At 45.2% G+C, this 20,605-nt stretch overlaps 1 protein-coding gene across 1 annotated transcript in view; it reads right to left on the reverse strand.

Moving 5' to 3' along the window:
• Positions 1-20,605, reverse strand: part of LOC139553149 (EMILIN-1-A-like) — an 84,766-nt gene that overhangs the window by 13,978 nt on the left and 50,183 nt on the right. The window contains exons 2-4 of the mRNA XM_071365119.1: positions 7,976-8,098; positions 5,792-6,009; positions 3,127-5,622 (exon numbers count right to left, since the gene is read on the reverse strand). Of these exons, the coding sequence (XP_071221220.1) occupies positions 3,127-5,622; positions 5,792-6,009; positions 7,976-8,098 (2,837 nt within the window). The remainder of the gene's footprint in view (positions 1-3,126; positions 5,623-5,791; positions 6,010-7,975; positions 8,099-20,605) is intronic.

The following is a 20,605-nucleotide window of genomic DNA, read 5'->3' on the forward strand; positions in this document are numbered from 1 at the left end:
GACGGGAAGAATGGGCCAAAATTCACCCAACTTATTGTGGGAAGCTTGTAGAAGGCTACCCGGAACATTTGACCCAAGTTAAACAATTTAAAGGCAATGCTACCAAATACTAATTGAGGGTTTGTAAACTTCTGACCCACTGGGAATGTGATGAAAGAAATACAAGCGGAAATAAATAATTCTCTCTACTGTTATTCTGACACATTCTTAAAATAAAGTGGTAATCCTAACTGACCTAAAACAGGGAATTTTAACCAGGATTAAATGTCAGGAATTGTGAAAAACTGAGTTTAAATGTATTTGGCTAAGGTGTATGTAAACTTCCGACTTCAACTGTAGTTAGGCTTGAAACCAGTCTAAAGCCAGATAACTGTTTAACTAAACCCGACTGGACCTGCGTAAAATAAAAGTATACAGAAAAAATTTAACTACCTCGATTAGTGTGGCTACACCCTAAACTTAGCGAGCTGGCTAAATAGCACAGCCAACATTAGATATGATCCAATGTTACCTCGCCAGTCGTTATCAAGCTAGCCATCTAACCAGCCAGACGTGCCAACCAGTTCGATCCTATGAGTAATTTCGCTGTATCCTCATGTTCTAACAGGTCACTGTCGACTATATCCAAGTTCAAAAGACAGTTCCTCATGATGTAGTAGGAGTGAACAAGTCAGGGAGTTCTTTCCTCATGTATGTTTCAGCCGTCTTCACAGAGTCAAATATGCGCCCACCATTCTTGATTTCGATCCACAAAGTCACCGGGTAGTGTAGGCCATATGCCAAGCCAGCCTGCCGCAGAAGTCTCATCTGTGGGGAGAAAGCCTTCCTCCTCTGGTGTAGTATGGGAGAAATATCCGGGAAAGATCATGATTCTGGCATCCCCGTACTTGAGCTCTCCCTTTGCTCGGGCAGCAGAGAGGATGCAGACAGTGTCCTGGCACCGTAGAAATGTAATGACAAATGCCCTATGTGCAACCTGACCAGGTAGTCACCTCCGTAGCATGCGATGGGCCCTCTCGATTTCCAGTGGGTGCATGGAAGGGGGTAGATCCAGAATTTTTGGAATACATTCCTGTAGAAAGGAGATGGCGTCTCTTCCCTCCACAGCCCCCGGGAAACCTTGAAATCTCAAATTCAAGCGCTTTTGGACATTTGTGAAAATCGAATTTCTCCTCGAGTTTAGAGATGGCGTCTTCCAATTTCTTGTACTTTGGCTCCACATCCTCGCGGACGTCCAGGATGGCAGCCTGGTGGTCAGCATTGTATTTTTCTAACTTTGTCACTCGTCCCTTTGTGACTTTCTGGTCTTCATGGAGTTTATCGACCAGCACATCAATTTTGATGAGGTGTTCAGAAAGCGTCTCTTGGATTTTTGTTATACCCTTGTCAATCTCCATTCCGAATCATGCTGGAGCTTCTTCCAGAGCTAGCATCCGCCGAGGCCCGAGAAGGGCAGAGTCTTTGCAAGATTGGCAATTTTTTGTTTTGGCAATAAAAGAGATGTTTTAACTTCCAACTCCCTTGTTATAGCTTTGCCATTGCCGGAAGTCTATAAGATGCTCTCCTAGCTTTGCCATTGATTAACTGAAGCAAGCATACTCATCGTTTTTTGCATCCCCACTATCACAGAATTGTTGTTGTTTACGCAATCCAAAAACATTCCATTATAAATCACAACCTGGGTCAAGTGGGCATATTTTGAACGCTTATTCTATATAATACGATCTTACAAACATTGTAATTTTGGCGCGCATAGAATGGAGTCATGAGCGCATACAAGTGCGGGTTCCGCAGCTAATTATCTTCACAATCTGACAAACATTGTGGTCAGGACAACCCAGGGTATAACGTATGTCCTCTTTGTAACTGTAGCTCAAACATAGCGATCAGAAATGTTGACACTGTAAATTACATGACTTTTCAAATATGGAAATATGAAGTGCACATTTGGTTTGCTTGTATGACATCAAAGCGGTACTTATAATAATTCTCAACGTCTCATCTTTCAGAAAACATCATCTTGATTTACAGCATTTGCCTCACTCAGACAACAAGTGGAGAACCTGAGCTCTGACGTCATGTATAGCAATGTTACTGTAAATTTAGGTGATTATCAATGATAAAATCTGCCATTTTCAACCCTTATACGGGATTACAGGGGGTGTGAGTGAATAGGGCTACTGGCAATGTCCATGCTAAAACGAGTTATATCCATCTAGAGTCCTCTATATATTTCTATGTTCCCACCAGACTCAGAATAATTGTATTATTTGAACACTACGTCCTAAGACCTATGCGACCCGAGAAGCTTCAAGGAGAGTCATGAAAGACTGCATAACACTAACAGACATACACATGCTAATAGCAGGCCACCATTTAATAACATGTGTGACACACACATATTACAAACATTTGTTTAAATGTCTGGATTATTCATGTTTTTGTAATCATCAGTCTGTTTCTTTGTTGGTGTTTGATATGTCTCTGTGTGTATTGTAGCTAGCATTGTTGACACGTTGTTGCAAACGTGTTACTTTAAACCTTACATGCACACCCTTGTTCATTGTGTTCTTATTTCCACTGGTTGTGCTGTGTCTCATATACTGGTCTAGTATAGACAGGACAAGGTTAGCCTGGCGTTTTTAAGACACATTATGGTTTTAGTACAGTTCTACCAAAAGCAGTGTACCATTCAAACCTCTAACCAACTGCACACTTACAAAGCACAACATGTGTGAGTGAGGGTAGGTTTCATTAACATATCACTGTATTGAATCAGTATGAACTCAACAAATGCTCAAACATTGTCAATGTAAATCATGTCTAAATGGACATGCTCTATATGTCGAGACCATGCACTGTTTAGTTTCTGTAGTTACCTACATTGGATCAAGGGAAAGGCAACCTCAGTCCTGCCAATACACCTGACTCCAATAATCAAATAATCATGGTCTTCAGCTTAGATTGCAATTAGTTTATTCAGGTGTGTTAGCTATAGGGCTGGGGGGAAAGTGTGTCACCAATCAGGCACCCGAGGACTGGAGTTAGTAATCCCTGATCTAGATCATCACTTTTGAAACAGCTGGGAGAAAGGGAAGGAATATAGTGTCAAGTCAACACACTCACCGGTCAGGTCCTGTTCCGAGAGGTTCTGGAACTCCTTGAGGATGTGGCCGATGGACGAATTGAGGTTCTTGATTTTCCCGTGGATCCCGTCCAGCTGAGTGGTCTGGATGTTCTTGATGACCCCTCCGTGGGAGATGACCGTGGCGTTCAGGCCGTTCACACAGTTCCACAGGCCCGACACATGCTTGTTCAGCCCCTCCTTGATCTTCTGGAGCGAGTCCGAGATGCCGTCCAGCCGTCCACACACACCCTCCATCTTGGACAGCCTCATCTCCAGGCCGTCACCAGAGCGCTTGCAGTCACCCATCTCCACCACCAGGGTGTTCTCAAAACGGCGCACATCACGATCCACCCCGTCGAGGTGGTTGCGACTCTCCTCAATGTGCTCGGTCACGTCCAGCTGGATCTTGTCCAGCTCCGAGATGATCTTGTTCTTTGTGTTGCCCAGGTCGGTGATGATGCTGCCGTGTTTCTGCACTGTGTGCTCCAGGCCCCTCAGTGTGTCATTAATGGAGCTGAAGGTCAGGATGACCTCGGACAGCTCGCCCTGCAGGGACTTGAGGTGGCCGTTGTTAGACGTTCCTCCAATCACACTGTGGCCATCTAGGGGCTTCTGGGGGTCATCCAGGCCTCCTCCAGTGCCGCCACCTGTTGTTGGGGTCACAAGGCGGATCTTACACTGGCCACTACACTTCTCCACCTCCTCCTGGAGTTTTCCCACCTCCTCCTGCAGGGTGGAGCACACCTGCGAACAGGAGCTCTGGTCCGAGTCCACCCGTGTCCGGATGGCGTTGATGTCCTTCTCCCAGCGGTTCAGAGTGTGCTGTGTGTGGTTCTTCAGCTTCTTCAACTCGTCTTCCACTCTTCCGCAGATGTCGCAGTCGTCCACGCAACGACCCAGTGTCTCGATCTCTGTGACAATGCGGTTGAAGTGCTCGCCGTTGTCTCCGGTCAGGGCTTTGATTTTACGGATGTCGTGGCTGAGGTCCACCACCTTGTCCATTAGCGAGTCGCCTGAGACGGACAGGTCCTTGATACGTGTGTCGAAGCGGCGGATCTCGTCCTCGTTAGCCACCACCCTCCACGTGATAGACTTCACAGAGTCTCCATTGTAATCATTTCCTCTGTCTCCTCCAGCTCCACCCCATCGATCTCCGGTTCCCCCTGTTCCTCCTCTTCCTCCATCTCCACCTCCTCCAGTTCCGGTTTCCTCTGCTCCCCCTGCTCCTCCCCATCCTTCTCCAGTTCCTTTATTTCCTCCTCCATCTCCTTTTCCCCCTCCCCCTGCTCCTCCTCCATCTCCTCTCCCTCCTGTTCCCCCTGTTCCTCCACTTCCTCCTCTTCCTCCTCCATCTCCTCTTCCACCTTCTACCACTCCTCCAGCTCCTCCTCCTAATCCTCCACAGCCACAGTCAGTCAGACTCTTGTCTAGGAGTGCCGTAGAGTTCTCCAGGCGGGTCAGCTTCTTGTCGTGGTCCGACACTCTGTCCTTTAAGATGCCCACATCCAGCTCTATGTCTTCGATGCGGTAGCCCTGGGCATCGAAGCGGTCCAGGAACACAGTCCGGAGGTCACCGAGCTCACGGTGGAAGTAGTCCTTCAAGTCGTTCTCTATTAAGGTGCAGCTCTCTTCTGTGTGCTGCACTGTGCTGTTCACCCGCCTCTCCAGGTCCTTCAGACGGCTATCCAGCCTGTCCTCTATAACCTTGGGTAACCCGCTGCCAGCATTGGGTCCAAAGCCACCACCACCGGGTCCAAAGCCACCTCCTCCGAAACCTCCGCCGCCATGACTACCACCACCACTTCCCAACTCCTTATCCAGGCGGTTCTGGATGACATTGTAGTTCTCTGACACAGAGCTGATCTTTGTCTCTGCATCTGTGACCCTGTTCTTGAGGTCGGTGACAGTGTTGCAGCAGCCCTGGGAGCGTGTGACCTCCTGGCGTAGGCCGTCCAGGTTCTGGCGGTAGCGTCCATCCACTGCGTTCAGCTGCTTTTCCAGCACCTGGATCCTCTCCCTGATCTCCTGCTGCTGCATTCGCAGGTCCTCCACCCCAGACTGGCAGGAGGAGCAGGACAGAGATACCCTCCTCTCCAGCTCTCTCAGGATCTCCTCTTTCAGCGTGCTGAGCGTCCCGCCACTAAACCCACCGGTGCCTCCAGAGGAGCCGCCAGCGCCACCCCCGAGATCATTCCCCCTGCCAGCATTCCCATTGACCAGGTGGTTATTGATGCTGACCAGTGTCTTGTCGTGGGCCTGGGTCCGGTTGTCCAGCTGGTCCAGTTTGGTCTGGATGCTGTGGATGGTCTCTTTCATCTCGGGCTGGGCTGAGTCCGCCGGGGTCTTGGTGCCGCCACCGGTGAAACCCGGTTTGTGCATTTCCTCCTGGAAGCGTTCGTTCATGCCCCTCAGGGTGGACTGCAGGTCATGGAGGTCCTTGGTCAGGCTCTGGATCTTGTCCTCCAGCTGCCGCATCTTGTCGCCGTCTCCTCGCCCTGGAACACAAACACATTATATTACAGTATATAATCTACTGTATATAGTCATAGATTCATCATGTATACCATTTGAGGAGTGGCATGGGGACATAGAGGAGGACAGAAGTAGGAAGAAGAAGAAGAGGGAGACATAGAGGAGGAGCAGAACAAACAGACATCCACCCACCGTCTCCCCCATTCTGTCCTCCGTGTCCTGTGCCGGTTCCAGTCTGACCCGGTCGGGAAGGTTTCGGCCGGGGTCTGGCTGTAGCAATCTGGGTCCCAGACCCTCCACTCGGCCCCTCGCTACATTCGTCCCCAGTGTAACCATGGCAACATTTCCACTCCATGTCTGTCACCATCTTGTAGGCCACCTTGTACCGCGGCTTCATATATGTTCGATACCTATTGAGAATCAGAGACAACAACGACAACAATGGTGAAGTGGTTCGAAATGAGGTTGTCTCACCCATCTAAATTGAATGCACGTATTTTGGGTCACACTAGAGAGGAGTGTCTGCTAAATGCTCATGTAACTGATGCTATGCAATCATAATTGGTCGCATGTGGTAATTGTCAACTTATTGTTCATCTGCCTTTTGCCCCATAACACCACTAGTCGTTGGCAGAACATAACATTAAACATTAACTGAAGAGCCTTGACACATTGTTTTATTTTACTACTTCACTCATTTTGTTTATACAATATCCGTAATTTCCCTTACAAGTTGAGTTTCAATGGGCCTGTCTGCAATTCTGAACTCTTGAAACTGCTCTCAGTCTAAGGCCTCAGTTTGGAGAATGTTTATGTGTCAATCCAAACTCAGTCATTACAGGCCACAAAGCCAGAGGCTAGGCATTTTCTGCCTAATTACGTTTTCTATTTAATTTGGGGTTTTAATTTCGTTCCCGGGCTTGGAGGCATGAACACAAAGCTTAAACAGCAGACGCTGGTTTCTGCCCTGACAGGCACTTTGAGGTAACTCTAAACCCCGGTATTCACCGGATACCAACGTTGATTAAATCATTTACAGGGAAACTATTCAGACCTTAACATGTTTGTAATTAATCCACCAGCTCCTTTCCACACAGTATCAGAAATGCCTGTCACTCTCTATTGTGAAAGACTTAAGCATGGTAGGTATGCGTAGCATTCTCCTTTTACCTAATCATGTAATCTGGAAAAAGTAACAAGAATTTCAGGATTGGGGAAACAGAATGCACTGCATTTGATAGCACACATTTGTGATAACTGCCAAAACATACTTAATTACTGTATGAACAAACTTAATACCCAAGTCAAGTGGCCGAATATTTACATGAACCTAATTCAAACTCAAGCTGACCACCATCCTTCGTTTTCATTGGTCAGATAACCGTAGTTCATAGGAGACCCCTCCCCTCTCTGATGGATGAGAATACTTCCACTGTATGCAAATTCCTGAATTAACTCCTCAGGCTGTAGCAAACGTACTGTATGTTGCAATGGAGAGTAGAAGCCAAACTCCAAAATGAGATCCTAAAGCATTGTCAAACAACTAGAAAAGATAAACAAACACACATGCACACACACACTCCACAAACATGCGCTCGACACACACACACACTACACACGTACACAGACAGATTTCAACATGTTGCTTGGACCACGTTCAGAAGAAACTGCTTTTTATTTTCCACTTTAAACTGAGAAGGAAATAAATGTTTCGCAATTAATCCCCCTGTGCGTGAAAAGGCATATATTGTTTCCTTTCCTGTATATGCGCTGTATGGTTCAGGCTTATACACAGTCATCTGTTACCCAGCTGTGGGAGAGTGTCAGAGGGAGAGACAGAGGCTCTGGCAGTAGAAGGCCTTCAATCAACAGGACTCAGCTTGCACAGCCACGGCATTGTCCATCACACAAATGTAAATTACAGTATGACAGCTCTTAGCCTACCATGCCTAGAATCATTCAAGAGAAGGATAGAGAAAGACAGGAGAGAAGGGAGATGAAGAGAAAAAGAGAGAGAGGGATGCTGTATAGTATGGGCTTCAGATTAGTCAAAAAGTTCCTGATTTCCCAGAGATATTGGTTAAGTTTTGCGAGTCGTCATGTCTGTCTTTCCAATCTGTTCATTCCATAAGCAGCGTGGGTGAGTGTGTGTGTTGGCAGACATTAGAGGCATTAGGTCCAAAAGGTCTTTCTTACACAATTGGCCTCAGCCTTGGCATTCTTTCATCACTATATCCTCTGTCTGTCTACAGTAGATGGGCAAAGACAGATTCATGCAGTGGGTGTCTGGGTATACGTGTTTAAACTAAATGTGTAAGAGTAAGTATACGGCACCAGGTGGTAGTACGTGTGTTTGTGTGTTAGGAGCATACTCACGTCACCGTGCGAGAGCACTGTGTGCCCCAGGAGCAGGGGTGGTAGTCAGGCTTGGCGTAGGTCTCCACTCCATCCTCCACCACACAGCTCACTGTCTTTGTAACCACATACGCACACCAGTTTCTACAGGGCGAGAGAAGGAGAAGGTTAGTTTGAGATTGATTCATGCACATGCTGTACGCACATAAGCTTAGAGATCAGAGATGCCATACAAATCAAGGGAATACACTAAGTATTCAGAGCTGAGATGAGAAATGAGTGAAAGAGAGGGAGTGTACAGTTTAATCCTGTATAAGTTGGGTACCGGTAAGTGATTCATTGCTGGGAATACTCCAGTATCTCCAGTATGAGTAACTATCATGGTCTTGTCATGCGTAGGAACAAAAATATATGGCGAAGCAAATACAGTAGTGCACATTTGACTACGATCTCAAGTATTGGTTCCTCTAACAACAAATCAGGACTCCAACAGAGAGCTGGCCTCATCTGTCTTAACTAACATGCAGTAGGGGCTTAGTAGAATTACAGCTATGTGCAGTAAAAATTGCACTAGATTTGACCAGTTTCCATAGGGAATAGAGTGCCATTTGGGACTCAACCAGAGGGAGACAGCACTGAGCTGACTGCAGAGTGGCAGTAAGATTTAGGGCGGCTGGTCTGTCACTTTTTCCATATCAGCCCCAGGGCCACGGTTGATTTAGGGCTGGTCTTGTCTGGGGCCGCTATGGCCTGGTAAAAGACTAGGTTCTGCAGAGAAAGGAGCTGTGTAGCCAATGTGTAGTCAGTGTGCTGTAGTCGGGGTCCCTTGCAGAGCAAACCAAATCTCTGTGGTCACACAGCAGCTGGACTCTGGACGCTCAGTCACATGAATCTGGCAGAGTTTAACACAGATAGAACACTGCATGGGATGTAACGCTGGGATAGAACAGTAGACTTGCAGGCACTAAAAAGTTGTGCTCTGATATTAGTTGTACAACATGATGCTTTATCATATCCTAGTGCTAGTTTGTTACAAAAACCTGTACCACTGTACTTTAGAAGAATGGTACAGAGCACTGAGACCGACCACTGGCAGAGAACAGTAGGAATAAACTAGGAACTATTCCGAACAAAACACAAATGCTCAGGCATTCAATGATGGTACTGGGCCCATTCTAACCATTCCATTCCATTTCTTAATGTGGAACAGATAGACCAAACAGCAGGTTGGCGTTTATTGTAATGAGTCTTTTCCTGGAGGCAGAACTGAGCAATTTCCCCTTGGATAGTCCAGCTGCAAAGTCAAAATGAGCTATATTGTTAGGGTTAGGCATTAGGGTTAGCGTTGTGGTTAAGGTTAGGGTTAAGTTTAAAATTAGATTTTATGACTTTGTGGCTGTGCCAGCTAGTGACCCTTCTGCAGAGCTTCCTCCAGAACCAGATCCATGACGAAAAAGAACAGAACACCAGACCAAATTCAGACCATTAACTCCCTCCTGGAAAAACAGGTTTGGTTTTAGTCTGCCAGGCAAGATCAACAAACAGACCACACTGTGTGGGAGAGGAGAGGAAAGGGGAGAGGAGATGATCAGCTGTCTGACTGTCACTGGCCTGACACAGTGATCCTCCATCAGACTATAGGCTGTGGTCTGTCTGCCACTGAGGCTTTACATTCTGCATTCATCATCATTGCATCACTTTTCAAACGCTTGGATTTAAGACACATGGGAAAGACACAGTATGCATGCAATGCATTTCTTAGCATACCAAACTAACCAGGCCAGGCATTTTGTATTACTCATATTCTCAAGCTTGAGCTTACTACTTTCTAGTGCCAGCGAGAAGCCCGGTTTCTCCCCACATCTGACATCTGTCCTGTGTTTGAGCAGATAAGCCAGTGTGCAGCTTTATAGGGACAAACACAGAGGGTTCTAACTAGCCTAACCATCCGGCATGGCTCTTGATTCAGATTTCTTCGAGCAGCAACGTTCCTCCATGATGCGCTTTTGGCACTGGGACAAAGGCTTTGGTGTGTCGATGTTGCAAGCATCATTTGGAAATGATAACACATGGCAATAATGTAATCTCTTCCCAAAACCGCCCCTTCCTCTCTTTCTATTTTTTCCCCCTGCTTCTCTTTCTCAGTACGGCATGCGCTCACTCCGCTGATCGCAAAAAATGTCCTCCCACTTGCCGTTTGCTGCCTTACACCCAAGGCTATAAATTCCTACCGCCAGCGGGCGAATGGAGTTTGCCGTTCAAGATGTGATTTCCATCTCTGGCGGGTAGCCCCTACTCATAGGACCACTAGAAACCCTTGGCAGGCCACTTTTGCGTCTCGAGCATTTTGCCTCCACTAGCCAAGCCATCAAGCCATCTAGCCATGAGCTAATTTGAAAGACAATAGCAAGGAATTTCTCTAATCTCAAATTCGGCCTGACACCTTCCAGCTAACCACAGCCAGCCTGAGGATGCAAACTGTTTTTGTTGTTTCTATAAATACCTTACATTTGTTGTGATTTTAATTTGATTAGACTTATTTGCCAATTTAATAAGACAATACAGCCACACATGTGGGCATAATGCATTTACAATCATTGAGGATGACACACAAAAGTGATACACCTAATCATTTACAGTTTAAGTAGATCAATTATTATTGATTATGGCCAAAAATAGTCTCCATTTTTGCCATTGATTTAATACACTATATACACTGCTCAAAAAAGTAAAGGGAACACTTAAACAACACAATGTAACTCCAAGTCAATCACACTTCTGTGAAATCAAACTGTCCACTTAGGAAGCAACACTGATTGACAATAAATTTCACATGCTGTTGTGCAAATGGAATAGACAAAAGGTGGAAATTATAGGCAATTAGCAAGACACCCCCAATAAAGGAGTGATTCTGCAGGTGGTGACCACAGACCACTTCTCAGTTCCTATGCTTCCTGGCTGATGTTTTGGTCACTTTTGAATGCTGGCGGTGCTCTCACTCTAGTGGTAGCATGAGACGGAGTCTACAACCCACACAAGTGGCTCAGGTAGTGCAGCTCATGCAGGATGGCACATCAATGCGAGCTGTGGCAAGAAGGTTTGCTGTGTCTGTCAGCGTAGTGTCCAGAGCATGGAGGCGCTACCAGGAGACAGGCCAGTACATCAGGAGATGTGGAGGAGTCCGTAGGAGGGCAACAACCCAGCAGCAGGACCGCTACCTCCGCCTTTGTGCAAGGAGGGGCACTGCCAGAGCCCTGCAAAAGGACCTCCAGCAGGCCACAAATGTGCATGTGTCAGCATATGGTCTCACAAGGGCTCTGAGGATCTCATCTCGGTACCTAATGGCAGTCAGGCTACCTCTGGCGAGCACATGGAGGGCTGTGCGGCCCCACAAAGAAATGCCACCCCACACCATGACTGACCCACCGCCAAACCAGTCATGCTGGAGGATGTTGCAGGCAGCAGAACGTTCTCCACGGCGTCTCCAGACTCTGTCAAGTCTGTCACATGTGCTCATGTGCTCAGTGTGAACCTGTTTCATCTGTGAAGAGCACAGCGCGCCAGTGGCGAATTTGCCACTCTTGGTGTTCTCTGGCAAATGCCAAACGTCCTGCACGGTGTTGGGCTGTAAGCACAACCCCCACCTGTGGACGTCGGGCCCTCATACCACCCTCATGGAGTCTGTTTCTGACCGTTTGAGCAGACACATGCACATTTGTGGCCTGCTGGAGGTCATTTTGCAGGGCTCTGGCAGTGCCCCTCCTTGCACAAAGGCGGAGGTAGCGGTCCTGCTGCTGGGTTGTTGCCCTCCTACGGACTCCTCCACGTCTCCTGATGTACTGGCCTGTCTCCTGGTAGCGCCTCCATGCTCTGGACACTACGCTGACAGACACAGCAGACCTTCTTGCCACAGCTCGCATTGATGTGCCATCCTGCATGAGCTGCACTACCTGAGCCACTTGTGTGGGTTGTAGACTCCGTCTCATGCTACCACTAGAGTGAGAGCACCGCCAGCATTCAAAAGTGACCAAAACATCAGCCAGGAAGCATAGGAACTGAGAAGTGGTCTGTGGTCACCACCTGCAGAATCACTCCTTTATTGGGGGTGTCTTGCTAATTGCCTATAATTTCCACCTTTTGTCTATTCCATTTGCACAACAGCATGTGAAATTTATTGTCAATCAGTGTTGCTTCCTAAGTGGACAGTTTGATTTCACAGAAGTGTGATTGACTTGGAGTTACATTGTGTTGTTTAAGTGTTCCCTTTATTTTTTTGAGCAGTGTATTTGAGGCAATACAAATGGTTCCTTTCTAGCAATAAATGCCACTCCCTAAACCGTACAGTAGGAGGCGTCAGCTCTTAAACGCCACAGAAGAAGCCGAAAAGCCTCAACAGGAAGTTATCTTTGTCCATCGAGTTTTCAAACCTGTCTTTGATACAGATAGTAGCCAGTAGCTTTTTTGAGAGAATTTTTTTCGCAGGCTTTTGAAAGCCTGTTTAATTTGTTTTACTTATCACCACTGAACGTTTTGATATACCGAACAAAGCAGCACTCATTCAGTCGATATACACTGAGTATACAAACCATGAAGAACACCTGCAATGTCTCATTGAAGATCTAGATAACTTTTCTGTACTCTCTGGACTAAAACCTAATTATGATAAGTGTACAATATTACGTATTGGATCCTTAAAAAATTACTTACATTACCTTGCAGTTTACCTATAAAATGGGCTGATGGTGAAGTAGACATACTCGGTATTCATATCACAAAAGATATAAATAAGCTGTCCACAATGAATTTTAATAGAACATTTGTAAAAATAGACAAGATCCTGCAACCATGGAGAGGTAAATACCTGTCTATTTATGGAAAAAATTGCCCTGATTAACTCCCTAGTCATATCTCAGTTTACCCACTTACTTATGGCGCTGCCTACTCCTGATGATTCGTTTTTCAAATCATATGAGCAAACAATATTTTGCTTTATCTGGGACGCTAAACCAGACAAAATAAAACGTGCCTATCTATATAATGAATATGAATTGGGTGGGTTGAGATTATTAAATATAAAAGCACTAAACCTCTCTCTAAAAGGTTCACTCATTCAAAAGTTTTATTTGAACCCTAAATGGTTCTAAAGTAGATTACTAAGAAAAGCTCATCCATTGTTTAAAAATGGCCTTTTCGCCTTTGTGCAGATTGCCATGTCTCATTTTTGATTAATTGAAAATGATACTTTTTTCAAAGTATCTCTCTTTTTCAAACAAGCATTGCAGAGCTGGCTACAATTTCAATTTCTTCCCCCCTGAAAAGATAGAACAAATATTATGGCTGAACTCAAATGTGCTGGTTGATAAAATACCTGTATTTATGGGAAAGATGTTTGAAAAGGGTATTTTGTTCTAAAATGATATTGTAAATTGGAATGGTAGAGTTATGTCCTTCATGGAGCGGGTTCAACACCTTGTAGAGCCAATGTCCCGGCGAATTGAGACTGTTCTGAGGGCAAAAGGGGGTGCAACTCAATATTAGGAAGGTGTTCCTAATGTTGGATATGCTCAGTGTAGATAGATGGAGCACCAAGAGAAAGAGTGAGACACTACAACGGGCCAACAGTGCCAAGTTTGGGCCGCAATCATGAAGGTAGCTCAGAACATAGCTGTTACCAACTTGAATGTAAATACTTCTGTTGCCAGAAGATACCGACCCTACCGTTAAAATGTTTACACTGAGCTGCACTGGGGTCGGAACGCAATCATGCTTACATTAAGACACTGTGGCGCCGGCAAGAGATATGCACCGGCAAGAGATATGGGTCGGAAAACGTACACACTACCGTTCAAAAATGTGGGGTCACTTAGAAATGTCGTTGTTTTTGAAAGAAAAGCAATTTTTTTGTCAATTAAAATAACATAACATTGATCAGAAATACAGTTTAGACATTGTTAATGTTGTAAATGACTATTGTAGCTGGGAACGGCTGATTTTTAAACATTGAATATCTACATAGGAGTACAGAGGCCCATTATCAGCAACCATCACTCCTGTGTTCCAATGTCACGTTGTATTAGCTAATCCAAGTTAATAATTTTAAAAGGCAAATTGATAATTAGAAAACCCTTTTGCAATTATGTTAGCACAGCTGAAAACAGTTGTTCTGTTTAAAGAAGCAATACAACTTCTTTTAGACTAGTTGAATATCTGGAGCATCAGCATTTGTGGGTTTGATTACAGGCTCAAAATGTCCAGAAACAAAGAACTTTCTTCTGAAACTCGTCAGTCTATTCTTGTTCTGAGAAATGAAGGCTATTCCATGCAAGACATTTCCAAGAAACTGAAGATCTCGTACAACGCTGTGTACTACTCCATTCACAGAACAACGCAAACTGGACAGCATCCCGCTTCACTGTTGACTTTGAGACTGGTGTTTTGAGGGTACTATTTAATGAAGCTGGCAGTTGAGGACTTGTGAGGCGTCTGTTTCTCATGTCGAACATAGAGACTTGAAAATAACTGTGCAGCAACACTCCCCATCCAACCTGACAGAGCTTGAGAGGATCTGCAGAGAAGAATGGGAGAAACTCCCCGAATACAGGTGTGCCAAGCTTGTAGCGTCATACCCAAGAAGACGCGACGCTGTAATCGCTGCCAAAGGTGCTTCAACAAAGTATTGAGTAAAGGGTCTGAATACTTGTTTTTGCTTTGTCATTATGGGGTATTGTCTGTAGATTAATGAGTAAAAAAAAAACAATTTACTCAATTTTAGAATAAGGCTGTAACGTAACAAAATGTGGAAAAAGTCAAGGGGTCTGAATACTTTCCGAATGCACTGTATGTAATGGGGAAATTGATATACATTTACATTTACATTTAAGTCATTTAGCAGACGCTCTTATCCAGAGCGACTTACAAATTGGTGCATTCACCTTATGACATCCAGTGGAACAACCACTTTACAATAGTGCATCTAAATCTTTTAAGGGGGGGGGGGGGGGTCAGAAGGATTACTTTATCCTATCCTAGGTATTCCTTGAAGAGGTGGGGTTTCAGGTGTCTCCGGAAGGTGGTGATTGACTCCGCTGTCCTGGCGTCGTGAGGGAGTTTGTTCCACCATTGGGGTGCCAGAGCAGCGAACAGTTTTGACTGGGCTGAGCGGGAACTGTACTTCCTCAGTGGTAGGGAGGCGAGCAGGCCAGAGGTGGATGAACGCAGTGCCCTTGTTTGGGTGTAGGGCCTGATCAGAGCCTGAAGGTACTGAGGTGCCGTTCCCCTCACAGCTCCGTAGGCAAGCACCATGGTCTTGTAGCGGATGCGAGCTTCAACTGGAAGCCAGTGGAGAGAGCGGAGGAGCGGGGTGACGTGAGAGAACTTGGGAAGGTTGAACACCAGACGGTGTTCCCTAACAATATACCCTAACAATCAAACGCAAACAATTCACACAATGAAGTTTTGAAACAATGAATGTGCAGAAATTGGCTGGAGAGAGCTCAGTCTGGAGAGAGAAGTGCATTGAGCATCTGGGCACATGGTCAACCCAACATCTACATTGGCCATGCAGCATTTACGGTGATACAGCATCCGCAGAAGTCGGGGCATTCATATTTCTTACGCTTCGCGGAGCAGTGCAGAGCTTTTGTCAATGAAGTGAGTTTGTGTTTTCTACAGGATGTACCACCCCCACCTACCATCAATTAATCATGTCAATGCAAAGCTATACAGAGCCCTCCGCATTGTTACAGAATTTGGGAGGCGCATGGCGATGCAGTACAGATCTCGATTTGGCCTCTGGAGGCTCTGCAATTGCGTCACACCCTCCATATGGAGCCTCCGACCACATTTTTCAGATTAAGCATGAATTGGCTTTTATTCTAGGCCTCCGCAATGGATTAGTTCACTGAGATGGGCGCAAATATATATATATATATATATATATATACACACACATACATAAGGTTTGAAGGTAAGACCCAGGTGCAGACAGTGTCGAAGTAACAAAAGTTTATTAAATCGAACACGTGCAGGCAAAGGTATAGGAGAGCAGGCAGGCTCAGTGTCAGGTCAGGCAGAGGTCGGTAATTCAGAGTAGTGGGGCAAAGGTACAGGATGGCAGGCAGGCTCAGGGTCAGGGCAGGCAGAAAGGTCAAAACCGGGAAAAATAGAAAAACAGGAGCAAGGGGAAAAACGGTGGTAGGTTTGATGAACAAAACAAACTGGCAACAGACAAACAGAGAACACAGGTATAAATACACAGGGGATAATGGGGAAGATGGGCGACACCTGGAGGGGGGTGGAAACAATCACAAAGACAGGTGAAACAGATCAGGGTGTGACAATATATATATTTGTTACTGCTTGACTATAACAATCTCGGTCGACCAACAGCCTAACGACCAAGCAATCGAACAGTCAAATAATTGTGGTCAGCCCTACAAATGTATTTTTGGTGTAGCCTTAAACATCATGGTCTGTAATTGTTTTTATGAGTGTGACTGTGATTAACTCTATTTTTCTCTCTATTGATCTGCATAACACACTTACTGTGTTATACCGTGGCGTATGGGAACAGTGGATGAACGAACACTTGAGATGGATAACAAGATGAATACCTTGTTAGCCTATCAACGGGCCAATGGGTCGGTTGGAGATTTTTCCTTGCCTATGATATCAATCTCCCGCTGGAGGACCGGCAAGACCTGGAGCTGCTGGAGACCAGGCTGAGCCAAGACACCTAGCTCCAGGAGAGACTTGTAAGTGTCCTTTGAATTTTATATAGCCTTTGCTTTTTACAGGAAGAAGAAAGAGACATTCATCTTTGACCCTGCTGTTGCGACCATCATAATCTGAAGTGACAGCAGCATGTTCTAAATTTCTCTGCTCAGAAGGCATTTATATTACATGTAAATACTTATTGGAAATCTGATAACTGTCTTTACAGACATTCACAATAAATGTATATAAAATATTGGAGGGTGGGGGATGGAAATATGTTAACATAATGTGTCATTTCTAATACTTTCCATTTGTAGCTTAGGTTTCTGACTGTAAAGGTTGCCAAGGACCTGAAGTCGACAGTGTGGCAGACGCTACCTTGCATTCTGTCAAACCGGTTTGCCATCGGCACAACCTGGACCAGAGCAGGGGATAAGGTCTGTTTCAAGGACTTGTTTCTAAAGACCATTCTTCACAGTAAGTTTTAAGTATTTTTTTTTTTACTTGTTGTGTAAGACATTGTGCAATTGAAATGTAACTCAATGTACTTTCTTTGTGTATAGGAACCATTCGGAATAACTCTGCAACCCGAGATGCCACTGAGGCAGTCGAGATTCAGGTCACCCGTTACCTGAAAGGGGTCTTCGATTGTGAAGGTGGCGCACAGGGGAGAGGGATCTGCTGCAATGAGGGTTAACATCAAGTCTCGGACCACCTGTCTCAAAGCCAGCCCTACCCCCAAGCCACAAGACTGATCCAGCAGCTGAACCCTGGGCTAACTACTGCACCCTAACACAGACATTTATTCATATTCTGTACACGCTTACACTTTAGTCTACCAGAACAGTGCAATAGTTATGTCACCTAATTGCACTATGTAGAAATACAGTACTTTCATTATAATTCTATGCTGCTAGTGCACTGTAGTTATTCCATACTATATGCCTATACACAATATGTCTTTAAAAATACAAACAAAAATATAAACGCAACATGTAAAGTGTTGGTCCCATGTTTCATAAGTAGAAATAAAATATCCCAGAAATTGTCCATACGCGTAAAAAGCGTGTTTCTCTCAAATTTTGTTACATCCCTGTAAGTGAGCATTTCTCTTTTTCCAAGATAATCCATCCATCCACCTGACAGGTGTGGCATATTAAGAAGCTGATTAAACAACATGACCATTACACAGGTGCACCTTGTGCTGGGGACAATAAAAGGCCACTCTAAAATGTGTCATTTTGTCACATAACACAATGCCACAGATGTCTCAAGTTGAGGGAGCGTGCAATTGGCATGTTGACTGCAGGAATGTCCACCAAGGATGTTGCCAGAGAATGTAATGTTAATTTCTCTACCATAAGCCACCTCCAATGTTGTTTTAGAGAATTTGTCAGTACGTCCAACTAGCATCAGAACCACAGACCATGTGTGTGGCGTCATATGGTCGAGCGTTTTGCTGATGTCAACGTTGTGAACAGAGTGCTCCAAGCTACGAACAAAATTGCATTTTATCAATGGCAATTTGAATGTACAGAGATACCGTGACGGGATCCTGAGGCCCATTGTCGTGTCATTCATCCACCGCCATCACCTCATGTCATGCCCCATGTTGCAATGATCTGTACACAATTCCTGGAAGCTGAAAATGTCCCAGTTCTTCCATGGCCTGCATACTCAGACATGTCACACATTGAGCATGTTTGAGATGCTCTGGAGCGACGTGTACGCCATTGAAGAGGAGTGGGACAACATTCCACAGGTCAAAATCAGCAGCCTGATTAACTCTATGCGATGGAGATTAAGCAAATGGTCATCAGTCCAGATACTGACTGGTTTTCTGATTCACACTCCTGTTTTTTAAGGTATCTTTGACCAACAGATGCATATCTGTATTCCCAGTCATGTGAAATCAATAGATTAGGGCCTAATGAATTTATTTAAATTGACTGATTTCCTTATGAACTATAACTCAGTAAAATCTTAGAAATTGTTGTATGTTGCATTTATATTTTTGTTAAGTGTATAAATATATATTTTAGTATATTTACAATGTCACTGATATGATTCCTTCCCTATGTCACCTTTGTCACCTGTCAATTTTGTTGCCATTGCACTGTGTGAGAAGCCTGTCAATAAAATAAAAAATGTATTTGACTGGATTTATTTGTCATCACCTGTTGATCCAGGGAACCAGGACTGGCAATCTTTATCTGATATTTTGCACATACATAACCATTTTCAGTACTGTTTTTCAAATGGACATGGCATCCAATGTAAACTCAGCAAAAAAAGAAATGTCCCTTTTTCATGACCCTGTCTTTCAAAGATAAATTGTAAAAATCCAAATAACTTCACAGATCTTCATTGTAAAGGGTTTAAACACTGTTTCCCATGCTTGTTCAATGAACCATAAACAATTAATGAACATGCACCTGTGGAACAGTCATTAACACACTAACAGCTTAGGCAATTAAGGTCACAGTTATGAAAACGTAGGACACTAAAGAGGCTTTTCTACTGACTGAAAAACACCAAAAGAAAGATGCCCAGGGTCCCTGCTCATCTGCGTGAACGTGCCTTAGACTGCAAGGAGACATGAGGACTGCAGATGTGCCCAGGGCAATACATTGCAATGTCCGTAATGAGATGCCTAAGACAGCGCTACAGGGAGACAGGACGGACAGCTGATCGTCCTCGCAGTGGCAGACCATGTGTAACAACACCTGCACAGGATCGGTACATCCGAACATCACATCTGCGGGACAGGTGCAGGAAGGCAACAACAACTGCTCGAGTTACACCAGGAATGCACAATCCCTCCATCAGTGCTCAGACTGTACGCAATAGGCTGAGAGAGGCAGGACTGAGGGCTGGTAGGCCTGTTGTAAGGCAGGTCTTCAACAGACATCACCGGCAACAACGTCGCCTATGGGCACAAACCCACTGTCGCTGGACCAGATAGGACTGGCAAAAAGTGCTCTTCACTGACGAGTCGCGGTTTGTATCACCAGGGGTGATGGTCGGATTCGCGTTTATCGTCGAAGGAATGAGCGTTACACCGAGGCCTGTACTCTGGAGCGGGATTGATTTGGAGGTGGAGGGTCCGTCATGGTCTGGGGCGGTGTGTCACAGCATCATCAGACTGAGCTTGTTGTCATTGCAGGCAATTTCAACACTGTGCGTTACAGGGAAGACATCCTCCTCCCTCATGTGGTACCCTTCCTGCAGGCTCATCCTGACATGACCCTCCAGCATGACAATGCCACCAACCCTGTTGCTCGTTCTGTGCGTGATTTCCTGCAAGACAGGAATGTCAGTGTTCTGCCATGGCCAGCGAAGAGCCCAGATCTCAATCCCATTGAGCACATCTGAGACCTGTTGGATCAGAGGGTGAGGGCTAGGGCCATTCATCCCAGAAATGTCCGGGAACTTGCAGGTGCCTTGGTGGAAGAGTGGGGTAACATCTCACAGAAAGAATGCACTGCAGTACTTAATGCAGCTGGTGGCCACACCAGATACTGACTGTTACTTTTGATTTTGTTCAGGGACACATTTTTCCATTTCTGTTAGTCACATGTCTGTGGAACTTGTTCAGTTTATGTCTCAGTTGTTGAATCTTGTTATGTTCATACAAATATTTACACGTGAAGTTTGCTGAAAATAAACGCAGTTGACAGTGAGAGGACGTTTCTTTTTTTGCTGAGTTTATCTATAAATATATAAAAAATAAGTTGCAAAAGGGAGTAGGCACATCGCTGGCTTGCCGCTGAAAAAGCGTCTTGACGCCGACTGGCATTTGTAGTGTCGTCGGTTGGGAGAAGGGCGATTGGGCTGTGTGAGGAAAATGGCATGTGAACGGCAGGAGCACGGCTACTACTTGACAAAGTGGCCTGTCGCGGGTGCCCTGTGATTGAGGCAATGGGCAAAAAAGCT

Source organism: Salvelinus alpinus, chromosome 25 (genome assembly GCF_045679555.1).
Source record: "Salvelinus alpinus chromosome 25, SLU_Salpinus.1, whole genome shotgun sequence".
Lineage (NCBI taxonomy): Eukaryota > Metazoa > Chordata > Actinopteri > Salmoniformes > Salmonidae > Salvelinus > Salvelinus alpinus.